Consider the following 18,053-nt stretch of genomic DNA (forward strand, 5'->3'; position numbering starts at 1 on the left):
CCTCACAGGCCTGCCACGTCCCAGGATGCTGGTGGCCCGAGGGCAGCAGGAAGTGCTGCCATTTTGGAAAGTTGTGACAGACCAATGAGGCCAGACATCTAATGGTGCTCTTCTACTCAAGCCTGAATTTCCTTGCTTCCTTAACATCCTCCCAGTGTTGCTGTCAAAGTTCTGGAATCTATCTCTGGTGTTTCCACTCCCAGCTCGCCAGGAACAGGTCCCAGGATCAGACTGACCCCGGTCTTCACAGGCACCGACCGGGCACGGGTCTGACCTGGTGTCGCGGAGGCAGCATTCGGAGCAAGGAAGCCCAAACCCGATCCGCACAAACCTCCTCCAGCTCTTTCTGGGGGATCCCGAGGCGTTCCCAGGCCAGAGCGGAGACATCATCTCTCCAGGAGTCCTGGATCTACCCTGGGGTCTCCTCCCGGTAGGACATGCCCGGAACACCTCCCCAGGGAGGCGTCAGTGGGGCATTCGGATCAGATGCCCGAGCCACCTCAGCTGGTTCCTCTCCATGTGGAGGAGCAGCGGCTCCACCCCGAGCTCTGACCCAACTCCTCACCCTGTCTCTCAGGGTGCGGGGCCCAGCCACCCTCCGGAGGAAACTCATCTCAGCCGATCTCATCCTGTCGGTCATGACCCAAAGCTGGTGACCACAGGTGAGGGGGGGAACGTAGAGCGATTCGTCTTGTGACTCAGTTCCCTCTTCACCAGTGATGGTCGCTGTGTGGGACCATTGTGGTGAAGGTGAAGAGGTGAAAAGACAATCTTGTCCTGTTAATAAATAGATGCTTTGGTTGTTAAAGCTTTTGAGTATCGTTCATTTAAAAAAAAAAAAAAAAAAACAACTTTACTTTACACTTACTGCTTTGAACTTCGCCGCAGGTGCGCGATGCAAACGGCAGCGCGATGGCAGAAGTTTTATTTTGAAAAGTCTGAGCGGAAGCGCGCCACCGCGTCCCGCCGCTCTTGACTCTCGTGAGGAGCGGCGCGCAGCGCAGTGAAGCGCAGGATCAAGTGGAAGTTTGCTGGAGAGACGGACGCGGTGTGGCGGATCAGGGGCTCCTCCTGCTCCGCGGCGGCTCCTGGACTTGACTTGGACCCTGACACTCACTCTCCACCCCCGGACTCTCAGCTGGCAGGCGACATGAGGACGCGCGTGTGGATGGATCCGCTTCTGCTGGGACTCCTGCTCGCTCTGCTGGACGCACGTAGGTCACTTGTCTTTGCCTCGCCGAGTCTCCGCACCGGGCCGCGGAGCGGGATGCTGCGCTGCTGCGCGGTTCATTCTCTCATGGTCTACTGGAGCCCCGTCCAGGGGCCACAGTCATGACGATGAGTGTTTGATAGTGGTCCGGCTGTGGTTGTGGACAGCAGGTGGCTGGTTCAAGGTCCCAACTCTGTCTGTAAACTTGTGTTAGTGTGGGTCACTTCAGTCATACACTTGCGCCTGTGATGGACGAGGCCCCTCGCTCACGCACGCACGCGCGCGCACAGACGAGCTTACTGTCCCGGGTGACTTCCACTCCAGTGATGAAGCACCAAGTCCAGTTCGCACCTCCAGGATGCCAGTCCTGACCCGGGACTGCCCCCCTCCCCCTGCACTCTGCTCTGATAGAGAGCTGCACCGGGGGTGGAAGGGGGGTTAGGGGGGTCAACATCTGGCCGCTGGACCTCTGAAGCAGATGTCAGGTCTGGTGTCCCGGTGTCACGTTTGTTGGACCCACTGGAAGGAGAGTGAGCAGGCAAGGCAGGGCTCCTGAGGCGTTCCCGGGCCAGAGTGACCCGACTGGCGGGTCCTCTGCGGGAGACGTGCGGCAGAAAGACTCGACTGCCACAGCGTTTGTCGCTGAAGTCCTGAGTTATTTCTGACAGCTGCTTCCTAGCTCGGTTGTCCGGGGGCCTCTCGTCCATGTTGGGAGCCTCGAGTCGTGTTAACTGATGCATGAACAGTCATCGTCGTCTCATTCTCTCCGTGTCTTTGTAGCTGTGCAGAATTTGGTTCACACAACTGACTGGACAGTAGCGTCTTGACCTGCGTCAGGTGTCTGATTCCTCTGTTGCATCTGAACTCTGGTTTCACCTCTGAACTTGGGTTTCACCTTTGAACTTTGTTGTGAAGTCCCATTTGCACGAGCATCCAGAAGAACGTTACTAGCGTCACGAACGTTACTGGCGTCAGAAACGTTACTAGTGTCATGAACGTTACTGGCGTCAGAAACGTTACTAGTGTCACAAACGTTACTGGCGTCAGAAACGTTACTAGTGTCATGAACGTTACTGGCGTCAGAAACGTTACTAGTGTCACGAACGTTACTGGCGTCAGAAACGTTACTAGTGTCACGAACGTTACTGGCGTCAGAAACGTTACTAGTGTCACAAACGTTACTGGCGTCAGAAACGTTACTAGTGTCACAAACGTTACTGGCGTCACAAACGTTCCAAGGTCCAGACGATTAAAAAATTCCATAACGAAAATTCTCCACACCGTGCTGCGCTCAGGAGCTAGCGTTTGTGCTAGAGTCAAGTTTATGATGCAAATCTTGTCAGTCTGAACTCTTAATGACCCTCACGACTATTTTGACAGTCGAGTCCCAACTACGGTAACGATTCGTCGACGAGTCGGCATGTGACGTGTGCGGGTTGACGAACACTCCAGCGTGTGATGTATAAAGTAGTCATTGAAAACAAACACTTGTGGAGTGTTGTGAATGACTGTGGTGTGAAAGGTACGTGTCCTTTGATGTGTCCTTTGATGTGACCTCCTTTAGTGAAATGGTCCGCCGTTCTTCGGACATTTCAGTTTGCAAAGGTCCCGTAGTCTCAGCCTACTGCAGAGAGAGTGATGACGAGTTAACTCGAACCCGTCGTCGACTCGTCATCACAGCCCTAGTCCCGATTCAAAGTGGGTCAAAACAACTGTATTCATGATGAGTTCTGATCAGTTCCCTGATCCTCATCTCCTTCCATCTGGGGAAGGCGGGTGTTTCCCGGTGTGAACAGGCGTGTCGAGTCCAGACGGATTTTTGAGCCCAGACACAGATGAGACGGTTAAATGTCGCGTCCAGGAAGTGAAAGGGAAGCTTTTGTTGCGGCGTGTATTTCCGCGTGTTCCTGAACACTGGGATGAGTCTCAGCTCGCTGCACGCAACACTGTGCGTCTGATGAATGAAAGACTTTGTTTCTCTGCCTCTGCCATCGGCCTGCGCTGCCTCCGCCAAGGATGCTCTCCTTGATTGGCTCCTGCGAGGGGCGCGGTCCAGCGAGGGGCGCGGTCCAGCGAGGGGCGCGGTCCACCCAGTGGCGGTCAGTGAGTGAAGGACACGCCCCTCTGCAACAGCCTGGCAGTGACTCCACTTTCTGCCCTGTGACTCGCGACTGAAATCGCCTCCTGCAGGCGAATCAATCCGCGCCTCAGGGACTTGTGTTTTCATGTTCGTGTCACCCGCAGGTTATTTACCTTCATTTCCTGTGAGTCACGCTCTGATTGGACATGTTTCATTCTTGGAAGAATAAAGGAGCATCTCTTCTTATCATCAACTCCATCTCAAAGGCGTGTGGGCGCAGGAGTCTGCTGAGGTGGCCTGAGGTTTGCTGTGATGCGTTCACTGAACCAATACTGACACCAGAGGTTCCCTGATGGGCCGTTCCAGTGCAGGGTTTTCTTCAGTCAACTTTCCTTCTTCTCTCTTCAGTCAACTTTCCTTCTTCTCTCTTTAGTCAACTTTCCTTCTTCTCTCTTTAGTCAACTTTCCTTCTTCTCTCTTTAGTCAACTTTCCTTCTTCTCTCTTCAGTCAACTTTCCTTCTTCTCTCTTCAGTCAACTTTCCTTCTTCTCTCTTCAGTCAACTTTCCTTCTTCTCTCTTCAGTCAACTTTCCTTCTTCTCTCTTCAGTCAACTTTCCTTCTTCTCTCTTCAGTCAACTTTCCTTCTTCTCTCTTTAGTCAACTTTCCTTCTTCTCTCTTCAGTCAACTTTCCTTCTTCTCTCTTTAGTCAACTTTCCTTCTTCTCTCTTCAGTCAACTTTCCTTCTTCTCTCTTTAGTCAACTTTCCTTCTTCTCTCTTCAGTCAACTTTCCTTCTTCTCTCTTCAGTCAACTTTCCTTCTTCTCTCTTCAGTCAACTTTCCTTCTTCTCTCTTTAGTCAACTTTCCTTCTTCTCTCTTCAGTCAACTTTCCTTCTTCTCTCTTCAGTCAACTTTCCTTCTTCTCTCTTTAGTCAACTTTCCTTCTTCTCTCTTCAGTCAACTTTCCTTCTTCTCTCTTCAGTCAACTTTCCTTCTTCTCTCTTCAGTCAACTTTCCTTCTTCTCTCTTTAGTCAACTTTCCTTCTTCTCTCTTCAGTCAACTTTCCTTCTTCTCTCTTCAGTCAACTTTCCTTCTTCTCTCTTCAGTCAACTTTCCTTCTCTCTTCAGTCAACTTTCCTTCTCTCTTCAGTCAACTTTCCTTCTTCTCTCTTCAGTCAACTTTCCTTCTTCTCTCTTTAGTCAACTTTCCTTCTTCTCTCTTCAGTCAACTTTCCTTCTTCTCTCTTTAGTCAACTTTCCTTCTTCTCTCTTCAGTCAACTTTCCTTCTTCTCTCTTCAGTCAACTTTCCTTCTTCTCTCTTCAGTCAACTTTCCTTCTTCTCTCTTCAGTCAACTTTCCTTCTTCTCTCTTTAGTCAACTTTCCTTCTTCTCTCTTCAGTCAACTTTCCTTCTTCTCTCTTTAGTCAACTTTCCTTCTTCTCTCTTCAGTCAACTTTCCTTCTTCTCTCTTCAGTCAACTTTCCTTCTTCTCTCTTCAGTCAACTTTCCTTCTTCTCTCTTTAGTCAACTTTCCTTCTTCTCTCTTCAGTCAACTTTCCTTCTTCTCTCTTCAGTCAACTTTCCTTCTTCTCTCTTTAGTCAACTTTCCTTCTTCTCTCTTCAGTCAACTTTCCTTCTTCTCTCTTCAGTCAACTTTCCTTCTTCTCTCTTCAGTCAACTTTCCTTCTTCTCTCTTTAGTCAACTTTCCTTCTTCTCTCTTCAGTCAACTTTCCTTCTTCTCTCTTTAGTCAACTTTCCTTCTTCTCTCTTCAGTCAACTTTCCTTCTTCTCTCTTTAGTCAACTTTCCTTCTTCTCTCTTCAGTCAACTTTCCTTCTTCTCTCTTCAGTCAACTTTCCTTCTTCTCTCTTCAGTCAACTTTCCTTCTTCTCTCTTCAGTCAACTTTCCTTCTTCTCTCTTCAGTCAACTTTCCTTCTTCTCTCTTCAGTCAACTTTCCTTCTTCTCTCTTCAGTCAACTTTCCTTCTTCTCTCTTCAGTCAACTTTCCTTCTTCTCTCCTCAGTCAACTTTCCTTCTCTCTTTAGTCAACTTTCCTTCTTCTCTCTTTAGTCAACTTTCCTTCTTCTCTCTTCAGTCAACTTTCCTTCTTCTCTCTTCAGTCAACTTTCCTTCTTCTCTCTTTAGTCAACTTTCCTTCTTCTCTCTTCAGTCAACTTTCCTTCTTCTCTCTTCAGTCAACTTTCCTTCTTCTCTCTTCAGTCAACTTTCCTTCTTCTCTCTTTAGTCAACTTTCCTTCTTCTCTCTTTAGTCAACTTTCCTTCTTCTCTCTTTAGTCAACTTTCCTTCTTCTCTCTTCAGTCAACTTTCCTTCTTCTCTCTTCAGTCAACTTTCCTTCTTCTCTCTTCAGTCAACTTTCCTTCTTCTCTCTTCAGTCAACTTTCCTTCTTCTCTCTTCAGTCAACTTTCCTTCTTCTCTCTTTAGTCAACTTTCCTTCTCTATTCAGTCAACTTTCCTTCTTCTCTCTTCAGTCAACTTTCCTTCTTCTCTCTTCAGTCAACTTTCCTTCTTCTCTCTTTAGTCAACTTTCCTTCTTCTCTCTTTAGTCAACTTTCCTTCTTCTCTCTTTAGTCAACTTTCCTTCTTCTCTCTTTAGTCAACCTTCCTTCTTCTCACTTCAGTCAACTTTCCTTCTCTCTTCAGTCAACTTTCCTTCTTCTCTCTTTAGTCAACTTTCCTTCTTCTCTCTTTAGTCAACTTTCCTTCTTCTCTCTTTAGTCAACCTTCCTTCTTCTCTATTCAGTCAACTTTCCTTCTTCTCTCTTCAGTCAACTTTCCTTCTTCTCTCTTTAGTCAACCTTCCTTCTTCTCTATTCAGTCAACTTTCCTTCTTCTCTCTTTAGTCAACTTTCCTTCTTCTCTCTTTAGTCAACTTTCCTTCTTCTCTCTTTAGTCAACTTTCCTTCTTCTCTCTTTAGTCAACCTTCCTTTTTCTCACTTCAGTCAACTTTCCTTCTCTCTTCAGTCAACTTTCCTTCTTCTCTCTTTAGTCAACTTTCCTTCTTCTCTCTTTAGTCAACCTTCCTTCTTCTCTATTCAGTCAACTTTCCTTCTTCTCTCTTCAGTCAACTTTCCTTCTTCTCTCTTCAGTCAACTTTCCTTCTTCTCTCTTTAGTCAACTTTCCTTCTTCTCTCTTTAGTCAACTTTCCTTCTTCTCTCTTCAGTCAACTTTCCTTCTTCTCTCTTCAGTCAACTTTCCTTCTTCTCTCTTCAGTCAACTTTCCTTCTTCTCTCTTTAGTCAACCTTCCTTCTTCTCTATTCAGTCAACTTTCCTTCTTCTCTCTTCAGTCAACTTTCCTTCTTCTCTCTTTAGTCAACCTTCCTTCTTCTCTATTCAGTCAACCTTCCTTCTTCTCTATTCAGTCAACTTTCCTTCTTCTCTCTTTAGTCAACCTTCCTTCTTCTCTATTCAGTCAACTTTCCTTCTTCTCTCTTCAGTCAACTTTCCTTCTTCTCTCTTTAGTCAACTTTCCTTCTTCTCTCTTCAGTCAACTTTCCTTCTTCTCTCTTTAGTCAACTTTCCTTCTTCTCTCTTCAGTCAACTTTCCTTCTTCTCTCTTTAGTCAACTTTCCTTCTTCTCTCTTTAGTCAACTTTCCTTCTTCTCTCTTTAGTCAACTTTCCTTCTTCTCTCTTTAGTCAACTTTCCTTCTTCTCTCTTTAGTCAACTTTCCTTCTTCTCTCTTTAGTCAACCTTCCTTCTTCTCACTTCAGTCAACTTTCCTTCTCTATTCAGTCAACTTTCCTTCTTCTCTCTTCAGTCAACTTCCCTTCTTCTCTCTTCAGTCAACTTTCCTTCTTCTCTCTTCAGTCAACTTTCCTTCTTCTCACTTCAGTCAACCTTCCTTCTTCTCTCTTTAGTCAACTTTCCTTCTTCTCTCTTTAGTCAACTTTCCTTCTTCTCTCTTTAGTCAACCTTCCTTCTTCTCTCTTCAGTCAACTTTCCTTCTTCTCTCTTTAGTCAACTTTCCTTCTTCTCTCTTCAGTCAACTTTCCTTCTTCTCTCTTCAGTCAACTTTCCTTCTTCTCTCTTCAGTCAACTTTCCTTCTTCTCTCTTCAGTCAACTTTCCTTCTTCTCTCTTCAGTCAACTTTCCTTCTTCTCTCTTCAGTCAACTTTCCTTCTTCTCACTTCAGTCAACTTTCCTTCTTCTCTCTTCAGTCAACTTTCCTTCTTCTCTCTTTAGTCAACTTTCCTTCTTCTCTCTTTAGTCAACTTTCCTTCTTCTCTCTTCAGTCAACTTTCCTTCTTCTCTCTTTAGTCAACTTTCCTTCTTCTCTCTTCAGTCAACTTTCCTTCTTCTCTCTTTAGTCAACTTTCCTTCTTCTCTCTTCAGTCAACTTTCCTTCTTCTCTCTTCAGTCAACTTTCCTTCTTCTCTCTTCAGTCAACTTTCCTTCTTCTCTCTTTAGTCAACTTTCCTTCTCTATTCAGTCAACTTTCCTTCTTCTCTCTTCAGTCAACTTCCCTTCTTCTCTCTTCAGTCAACTTTCCTTCTTCTCTCTTCAGTCAACTTTCCTTCTTCTCACTTCAGTCAACCTTCCTTCTTCTCTCTTTAGTCAACTTTCCTTCTTCTCTCTTTAGTCAACTTTCCTTCTTCTCTCTTTAGTCAACCTTCCTTCTTCTCTATTCAGTCAACTTTCCTTCTTCTCTCTTTAGTCAACTTTCCTTCTTCTCTCTTTAGTCAACCTTCCTTCTTCTCTCTTCAGTCAACTTTCCTTCTTCTCTCTTTAGTCAACTTTCCTTCTTCTCTCTTCAGTCAACTTTCCTTCTTCTCTCTTCAGTCAACTTTCCTTCTTCTCTCTTCAGTCAACTTTCCTTCTTCTCTCTTCAGTCAACTTTCCTTCTTCTCTCTTCAGTCAACTTTCCTTCTTCTCTCTTCAGTCAACTTTCCTTCTTCTCACTTCAGTCAACTTTCCTTCTTCTCTCTTCAGTCAACTTTCCTTCTTCTCTCTTTAGTCAACTTTCCTTCTTCTCTCTTTAGTCAACTTTCCTTCTTCTCACTTCAGTCAACTTTCCTTCTCTATTCAGTCAACTTTCCTTCTTCTCTCTTCAGTCAACTTCCCTTCTTCTCTCTTCAGTCAACTTTCCTTCTTCTCTCTTCAGTCAACTTTCCTTCTTCTCACTTCAGTCAACCTTCCTTCTTCTCTCTTTAGTCAACTTTCCTTCTTCTCTCTTTAGTCAACTTTCCTTCTTCTCTCTTTAGTCAACCTTCCTTCTTCTCTCTTCAGTCAACTTTCCTTCTTCTCTCTTTAGTCAACTTTCCTTCTTCTCTCTTCAGTCAACTTTCCTTCTTCTCTCTTCAGTCAACTTTCCTTCTTCTCTCTTCAGTCAACTTTCCTTCTTCTCTCTTCAGTCAACTTTCCTTCTTCTCTCTTCAGTCAACTTTCCTTCTTCTCTCTTCAGTCAACTTTCCTTCTTCTCACTTCAGTCAACTTTCCTTCTTCTCTCTTCAGTCAACTTTCCTTCTTCTCTCTTTAGTCAACTTTCCTTCTTCTCTCTTCAGTCAACTTTCCTTCTTCTCTCTTTAGTCAACTTTCCTTCTTCTCTCTTCAGTCAACTTTCCTTCTTCTCTCTTTAGTCAACTTTCCTTCTTCTCTCTTCAGTCAACTTTCCTTCTTCTCTCTTCAGTCAACTTTCCTTCTTCTCTCTTCAGTCAACTTTCCTTCTCTCTTCAGTCAACTTTCCTTCTTCTCTCTTCAGTCAACCTTTTGTCCATAAATAAAATTCTGAAATTAACTGAGAGGCAAAAGACATTTTTAAAAAGTGAAACTTGAGACTTTGAATGTGAGAAATGCGAAAATGCTGTGTGTAATGATTGTAATATAGACTCAAACTCTGTGTGAAGTTCTAAGGCTTTTATCGGTTCATTTGGTCACTGGAACCTCCAGCGCCACATCATCCACCTTCATCCTGGTTCTTCAGTCATTCTCCACCTTGTAAGCTCTTCCACAGCGAAACGTCTGTCTCCGTCTTGAACCCAGTGGTACTGAAGCTGTGGTCCTCCGGTCGTCATGGCGACACCAGATTGTTCTACTTTGGTCTCGGCCCGTTCAGCTCAGTTCAGGAGCCATGACTCTACACTAGCACTGAACTGGACCGAACCTTCGCGAGAGGTTTTCCAAAGGTCATCATTTTGTGGATGGAAATGTTTGATGTGGAGGAAAAGTTGTTGTTCAACGGCTCATTCCAACAGTAGCTGCTGCTCTGTTGATGTAGAGGCTCAGAAACAGCCTGCAGAGAGATGGAGCTGGAGGTCGGCCATCTTGCTTTATAGTGTTGGGCTTCTGACTTCCCTCTGTTCTACAGTTCCATCATGGGGATTTGGAGGATCCAGGATCCTTCAGGTCCGAAACGCAACTCTTGGCGCCAGGATTTGTTGGACAATGTGAGCGTTGCCCTTCAGCTCAACAAGAAGGGAGGGGATATGATGTCGAACATGCTGCGTACAGGGCGCGGCCGAAGGAGACTCTAGTGATTGGTGGAATCGGTGGGAAAGTCGTGGGGATTGGACAAAACTGCAGCGCCTCACAAAGCTTGCAGGGACTGGTTGGAATTGCATTAATAGTTGCGATCACAACAGCGCCACCTCCTGAAGGCAGTGAGCAGTTTGCTAGTCAGGGTCATCTGGAGTTTTTTAGCATCATAATGCAGTATCAGCTCCGATCTATCAGCCGACCGGTTTATCGGGACGCCTGCATGATGATCGCTGCTCGCAGGTGCAGGTGGCTGACAGGTAGCCGGCTGTGTGAATGGCTGGTACGGAGAATGGAAGCTGCGGCCTGGCAACATGGCAGTCGGCGGTCGGATGCACAGCACTAACTAACCACATGTACGTTTGCTCTCCGCGGCACCGCCAGTGTTTTCCCAGCGGGCGGCGGCGCCCCTCTCATTACGCCCTCCTGTCACTCGGCAGCCGCTCTCTCACCTCCACGCAGGTTTGGAGGAAGAGACTCAGTGAAATCCAATTGAGCAGCCCTGGCCAGACATCATGCGCGGACCATGATGGCTGCCAGATGTGGTCCAGCAGAACCCAAACATGAATCGCACATCCTCCTCAAAAACCATTTTCAACCACGAGCAGCCGCACAGTTTACGCTAGTGCGCGCTCCCAGGCGGCCGCTCGTGTGGGCTGTTGGCACCAGTGTCACACAGCTTGGGAACATGAAACTCAAACCTCAGTGATTGAGCTTAATCTTCGGCCGCGCTATAAACACAAGGCTTTTGTAAATAATTATATTCACAGATACATTTGCCGTAAAGAGCCACTCGGCTGAGGGGACACGGTTTATGTTACGGAGGCTCTGGCTCCTAAAATAGGGCTGTGTCCCGGTGCTGAACCCGCTCACGTCTCGGCGACGTGACCCCACGTCTTTGAAATCATCCAAGTCGCGTTTGATGTCGTTTGAAGGCTCACGGTGAAGTTGTGTGATCGACATCGCGGTATCAACGTCGCCTCTCAGGTTTATTGTATCAGTCCAGTGTGGAAACCTAAAGCTGTGAGAAAGTGTGTGACTGCAGCTTCTCACTCAGACGGTCGAGTTGGAGCAGTCGGAGTCAAACCTTTCTTGCTGTCTGTGTTCTTTTGCTTAACGCTCATCTTTTCACTCATTCCTTCACGTGTCGCGAGGTCACCGGTCCATGCAGGCTACTTACCGATGCTTTCCACTGTAGGAGCACTAACTCAGAGAGATCATCCAAGAGTTCAAGTCCTGGGTTTCCTTCAGTGAGTCCGACACCTTCTCTTGTGAGGACCAGGCCTCCAGACTAATCTGAAATTCCTCGTTTGCTGTGGTGTGAAGAAGCTCAGTCTTTTCTGTGACTTGGTGTTGTAGTTAAGACCTTGTCAGGACCAAACTTATAATGTTAAGAAAATGAGATTGTGGAGATATTCGTTTGTTTGTAAACCAGAGGAAATGGAGACATTTTAATGGAGCGATGTTGTTGCTTAAGTTGAACGGAAAAATGTTGACAAACTTAACCGACTTCCTGAATCGTCTCGTGGTGACGGCCAAACTCACCGCAGGAGGCTACATTGCATGTGTGGTGTGGTACTTCAGCCTTGTGTTGACATCAAGTGAAAAGTCAGGCTACATTCTAGACACAAGAGGGCGCAACTGGACCGATAAGTGAAAAAGGGCCCAAACATGGCCCACATATCGGCCACACCGATATGTTGCTCGACCTCTAGTTGATTGTTCTTGTTTACAATATATACAAATCTTCTCATTTGGGTCCCACATTAAACTAAAAGTTGGTAGACGTACTGAGTACCTTGTAGAAAACATTTCAGGAGCCCGTCACAAGGCTGCCAAAGGAAGTGGCAATAGTCAACTGAGAAGAGTCAGTGTGGCAGTGTTAGTGACGGGGGCGGAGCCTATCACCGAGCCAGGCACGCACCACACGCATCCTCCGTCCAACTCTGTATAAATATCACTTTTGAAGTAAAATGTGGGCTATGGAAACAAGAGGGCTTCTACTTAGTGATCCAAATGTACAGAACATTAATCCCCTCTGAGACACGGCTGCAGACTGTGTCGCTGAAAACACAAATAAACATGTGCTCCTTGATATACACACAACGAGGACTCGTCCTCTTCATCTGGTGGAAACAAAAATAAATCCAGAACTCAGAAGCTGCTTGAAGATCAGTCAGACGTTCTGATGGTCAGATGAGAACAAAACTTCCGGAGCTCACGCACTTGAAGCTGGGTTCTTGGTAAATACTCTTCAGTTTACGAGAAGGCAGGAAAGAAGTGTCTGAAAAATGATGACTGTCGCACAATATACTGTACCGACATTAGTTCTGGACTGGTGGAGTCACGACTGTGGAGAGACTGGACCAGACAGAGAGCAGAGTGACTCCACATCACAGAAGCATCAGGACATTGAACAGTCTCAGCCCGAGTCTTGACCTAGTTTTGGCAAGTGTTCCCCACTGCGACTCAGCCTGAGTGGAGCGTGCAATAGTAAGTGCATAGCATCACTAGTGACCCTGTCACTATACGTATTGACAAGTCCTGCCTCAGCTTCCTGAGGGCCCGGCCCCTGGTGGGGCCACCACATCAGCCCCCTCTATAAGCTCCACCACTGCCTCAAGCTTTCATTGGCTCGTCCTCACGCCGAGAAAAGCGCCGTCTAGAGGATCCACATGGAAGGACGGCCCTGACTGTCAGACTTGAGTTTGTGTTGTCGGCCATATTGTCCTGTCGCTTGGTCTTGTGCTTCTTTCGGCCAGGGTCTGTGTATTTTCGCTGCAGTGATTGTGGATGTGTGAAGCCGTGCCTTCCACTGGACCGAACACCCACCGAGAGTCGGCTGCAACCCTGCGAGCGATGATCAATAAACATGCCTATAGACAGCTTGATTTGTTAAGGTCCCGGCGGAAGCGCTGGGCTCGGCCCGCTCTGGGAACTCGTGTATCTCCAGTAAAATAAACCAAAGTCCTTCATAAAAGCAGCTGTTGCGGCTTGCGAAAGCAGTAAAACATGAGATATGCTTTTATGAGTATCAAGTCTGGGACCGGGGCCGCATCAGAGAGCATCGTGCTGCTCTCTGGACTGTCATCGCGGGTCGGCCCGGACTCAGCACAGCCGCGGGGAATTCTGAAGCTCACACTTTCCGACAGACCACCAACGTGATGAGGAGTGATCGAAGTGGTCCGAGTCCAGGGCAGACAGGTTCGGCTCCTGCAGAGGGGAAGGTCTCCTGTTTCGCTCCTCTCGTTCTCCCAGGTCAGAGAGTCAGACGTCTTGGTTCTTGTCTCATAGCGGATGGACCGAGCTCTTTGGTCAGTGCAGCTCGTGGCCCAGTCTTCCTCTTGTTCAAGTATTGTTTTGTGTTACGGATGTAAAGGGTGAATAACAAAGTGTTCTTGTTAGCATATTTTAGCCTCAGAGTTTGACCCGGTGCAGATGGATTTGTAGTTGATATGACTCAGCTCTTGGTTTCAAGGTCGTGCTAAGCTAATGTAGCATGATGCTCAAGCTTCACTGCAGCATGCCACCTGTGTCCTTCGTTACTATTGCGACGCCACCTACAGGCCTGGATTGTGTACTACATCCTAGTGTTGTCGTACTTGACATTGGTCTTGGTCTCCAGACCACTTTTTTAGGGGCAAGGATTCTGGCTTTATGTACCTGGGGTCCCAAACTGAAATGCTAGAGGGCCACAGTGGGGGCAGGTTTTTCTTCCAAACTAATCCGGAGGAGACCCATAGACCAGTCAGGTGTCTGTCAGACTGATGCTCCGTGTTTCAGCTGACCCCTGATTGGTTAAACAAACCATGTGACCTGGCATCTACTGCAGCTCATTTCTGGATCAGTTTGAGACGCTCTACTGTATCTGTCTTGACTCGGTCTCAACCTCCAGATACCCCTGTCTTGTCTCGGTCTCAACGTCCATACAGACTCCTGGGTCTCGATGATGCCTTGGTCTCGGTTGGTGTGGTCTTGACTACAACACTACTACATCGTCCCTCCTCACATCCCTCCCCAGCTTTGTCTCCAAGCTTCTCCACGTGCACCGCTGACACACGATCAGGTCCTCTCTCCCCCTGAAAACCTCAGTATCTCCAGGTATGACTGAAACCAGCCGGAGCACAGGCCCAAGTCTTGGTTCACTGGGCAGACATGACTGTTGCCACTCCATGACTGTGTGTTTGTCTTCATACTTGACACTTGTGTTGTTGGGCAGCCTGAGCTGAGCTGGATTCAGCTTCAAGAGCGGGTCCTGCCCCATGTCCCTCGTGGGCGAACCTTTCTTTACTCGCACACATCAGATCCGACCACATCAGTGGACGGTGACGTCCCATGTGGACCGCAGCAGTTCAGTGGAGGCTCACATGCATTGTGTGTGTTGTATTCACTCTCCCTTCTTTCAAGTCCAAAGGTTTTTGTGATCTTTCCTAAAGCCCTTTGTTGCCCAGTATGTCATGGATTCATCTCCTCGTACCTGTGATGGAATTGTGCTGTTAAATCAGAGGTCCACACAAACTGATATCCAACCATTAATAACCTGGTTCTTAATTCCAGGGAGGGATACACTGATGCATGGACAGAGGAGTGGACGCATGGATAGGCAGATGGATGGAGAGAGGGAGAGAAGGATTAACATAGATGGACGAATAGATGAGGACTGGTGTGTTAAAGGAGGGTAGACAGTTGGACAGCAGTAGAGACGGATGGACGGACGGACGGATGGATATAGATACATAGTGTAGATAGAAGAATGTTGCATGGACAGATGGGCAGATGGATGGATTGGTGGAGGGGTGGATGAATGAATGTAGCGGAGGAGGGATGGATGCATGGACAGACAGACGGACAGATGGGTGGATAATAGACACATTTATACAGCAGACGGAGGGACGGATGGAGCGATGGGTGAAGAGTAACAGAGGAGTGGTGAGGCATGGTAACTGGATCACTTCTGAGAAATCGTTGACCAGTGATGTCAACACTGGAGGTGATTTTTCCAAGAAGTTCATGAGGTGTTTGGCTTCCACTTTCGTGCGTCAGGTGAAGGAAATTGCTCTTCTTTCAGTAGTGGAGCCAGTGCTCGTTGGTCTCATGTAAGTTTGGTTAGAAAATGTGAGCAGGCTGCAGACCAAACCAGTAAGTGAAACCACGTGGAGCCAGAGAGGGAGGAGAGGAACTCGCTGAGTCAAAACACATGCTTTTCTTTTATCGCTCCGTTCATCACTGTGATGAGCGTCGTCATCGTTTCATCCAGCCTCAGTCCAGTAGAACCAGGCGTCAACATGAGGAGGTGTCCACGGCCGTGTGATCCAGGGGACCTTCAGAAGCCCCGTTCACTGGCCTGTAGGGATGCTCGCGTCAGGATCTCGTGGATTGACCGTGAATTTGGAATTACAATGATGATGACCTCCTGTGGTCATGATGTGAAAAATGAACCATTCAATCATTTCAATTCAGACACCTTTTATATCCTTCTACCAGGAGGGGGAAATAGAAAAACCCTGCATGTAATGCTGGAGGGATGCTCCAATCCATCGCTCACCGATCATGATCAATGATTTCAGTGTGATCGTTGAATGCCGATCACAATAACTGATCACATGTGACAGCCGGTGCTCTGGTGGTGATGTGTCCACTCCTCACTCCTGCTGTGGAGCTTCTTTCAGTCTGTCATGTCAAGCTAGCATCCTGCAGCACATGCAGGGGACAATGCTGCGCAGGGAAGCGCCTTCAAATGAAACACGCCATTTAAAGCTCCAGCACTTGACGCAGCACGGAGAGTTTTCAGGCTCATGAAAGTGAGAGCGCTGCTTCCTCAGCAGCTGTTCATAGTTGTTGTTTACGCGGAGACGGAAACGACCAGATCTGTCTGTCGAGTGAGGTGCAGCGTTCGTCAACCACCTGAATCTGAATCTGCTCTCTGTCTCTGAGTCCCACGACCAGCGGCCACTATGTAAATATTTCACTGACATAGCAAAGTCTCTTGAGACTCACCAAACTGCAACGTCTCATTTCAAATGAAATGTTTTGTCTTTTTGTTGCATTCTATCATTTGCCTTACATTTCATTTGATGTGAGATGTCGGAGTTTGGTGAAGCTCTTGAACCTTTTTGTGTCCGTGAAATATTTACATACTGGCCGCTTGTAGCGGGAATCAGAGAGAGCCCTGCATTCATGAAAGTTTCCACTTCCTTTTCAGAAGTTTCAGATTCAGACTCCAAAACAGCGACAGGTCCGGTGGTCTCTGCGTAAACAACACCTGAGAAAGGCTGCTCATCCAGCTCGGTTTAGTTCTTATCATTCCTAATGTCACGCTCGGACCGGTGGGTGTTGCAAAGCGTCAGCTGCGCTAACAGCTGGTGAGGAAGCAGCGCTCTCACTTTCATGAGCCTGAAAACTCTGTGCTGCGTCAAGTGCTGGAGCTTTAAATGGCGTGTTTCATTTGAAGGCGCTTCCCTGCGCAACATTGTCCCCTGCATGTGCTGCAGGATGCTAGCTTGACATAACAGACTGAAAGAAGCTCCACAGCAGACGTGAGCAGCCAGCAGGGAGGGAACAACCGGCGGGGCTGATCATGATCAATCTATTGATGATCCATGATCATCAGATGTTGGCTGGAAAAATGTCAGCAGGTGTAACACTTGGATTGGTGAGTCCCAGAGGAGAAAAGCTGGAAGGCGTGGAGAGTCAGAGATTCCCCTGCGGTTCCTCTCCAGACGTCAGAATGAACGCATGCTCTTGTGCTTCTTCCAGGTTGTTGTAGAGGCTCCCGACAGTCCTTGCAGAAGTTTGAGAAGACTGAGAACCACGTGCTGCTTTGCACAGACTGCCCTCTACAGCCGTCGGTCCGAGAAAATCAATCGCAAGAACAGTGTGCTCGCAAGTGCATGAAAGTGAAAAGCTTCAACTGCAGGTTGGTGAGCTTGTTTGTCTTTTTATTCTTGCGCTTTCTCTTCACCTGCTGAGCTCTGCTGTGGTGGCGGCTCCGTTCCTCACATCTCAGCTTCTCCCTGGTCTGGCCACGTCTTGCTCCGTGAAGCAGCTGGATGCTGCTGTTGTCCCCACATGACCTTCTGGCGCGCGAGCTCAAGTGAATCCAAACAGTCAGGAGAAGCTGCAGGGACCAGTCTGTGCGAGTTGTCAAACAACATCCTGGCCTGGATCGCGACAGCAACCTTGGCTTGGCTGCCGCTGAGGTCCGTAAATGTTTTGACGGCTGCGTTAGTAAACTCCAGAACATGTTCTGGACCCTCAATATTGTTGCCTCCGTCTCTCCATAAATCACACCTGTGACTTGGGGAAAGATAAAGGCAACAATAAACAGGCATTCACTGACTAGCGGAGCAAAACACTGAGAAGGAAACAGTCATGGCTGGTCACCACCATTCTGTCATGTCCACTGAGCACTGAGCAGGTGTATGGACGACCCTTGACGCTTGTTCCACTTGCCACCGTGAAAAGGTTCAGGCCTTTGGTTCATGGATGGAACCCAGAATTGTTCACCCACAGCTGGTCAGCACTGGGTGCAGGAGGGCTGCTAGAGTGTCTGTGCAGTCTGAAGCCTCTTAGTGCGTCCACATTTGATGCTTTTTGGTGAGTTGTAATAACACAGTAGTAATGTAAAGTAGTAGTGATAATAATATTCTTTTATTCACGTTTTTTCTGCAAACACTTGGCAAAAGAGAAACAAGAAAGTCCTAAAAGGCTGACTTGGGTCCTAAAAGGCTGACTTGATGTGAAGGTGCATCAGTTCTGCTTTGAGTCTCTCACGGATGTTTGAGCTCATCGTCCTCTCAGTCCAAGGCGTTCTGTTTTGGCCGCTTGTATCCCAGATCTTGTTCTTTCAGGGCACATACTGCAGGAATGACTCGAACCCTGACATAAGCCGAACCCAACGCTGGTGACCACAGATTAGAGTCAAAGTCCAGTGGTCAGTAGAGAGGTTCCCCCCTCTGGCCTCACCCAGACAAGACTTACTGACCCATCCATCTCCATCGTCCCCTCACTCATGAGCAAGACCCAGAGATACTCCGCCTGAGAAAGGTCCTCAAACTTGAACCAGGACGAAACATTCCACGCTCCACCGAGAATCATCATCTCAGATTTAGAGAAGCTGATTATGGTCCTGGAACTGGAGGTCTTGGTCTGAGGGGGCCAACAGGACCACCTGATCCTGAGGCCATCAACCTAATGCCCCTCTGCTCAGCGCCTGTGCTGAGAAGTCCTGTCTGTGAAACCAGAAGCTCACGTTTTGAGGAG

General features: G+C 47.5%; 1 protein-coding gene across 2 annotated transcripts in view; it reads left to right on the top strand.

Moving 5' to 3' along the window:
- The first annotated feature begins 1,027 nt into the window (after positions 1 to 1,027).
- Positions 1,028 to 18,053, top strand: part of LOC128757987 (hepatocyte growth factor-like) — a 40,688-nt gene continuing 23,662 nt past the window's right edge. For both annotated transcript variants that reach the window (XR_008414423.1, XM_053863691.1), the window contains exons 1-2: positions 1,028 to 1,214; positions 16,548 to 16,707. Coding sequence is in view for 1 of the 2 variants with exons in the window: in XM_053863691.1 (XP_053719666.1) it covers positions 1,151 to 1,214; positions 16,548 to 16,707 (224 nt within the window). In the remaining variant the exon portion in view is untranslated. The remainder of the gene's footprint in view (positions 1,215 to 16,547; positions 16,708 to 18,053) is intronic.

Source organism: Synchiropus splendidus, chromosome 4 (assembly GCF_027744825.2).
Source record: "Synchiropus splendidus isolate RoL2022-P1 chromosome 4, RoL_Sspl_1.0, whole genome shotgun sequence".
Classification (NCBI taxonomy): Eukaryota; Metazoa; Chordata; class Actinopteri; order Syngnathiformes; family Callionymidae; genus Synchiropus; species Synchiropus splendidus.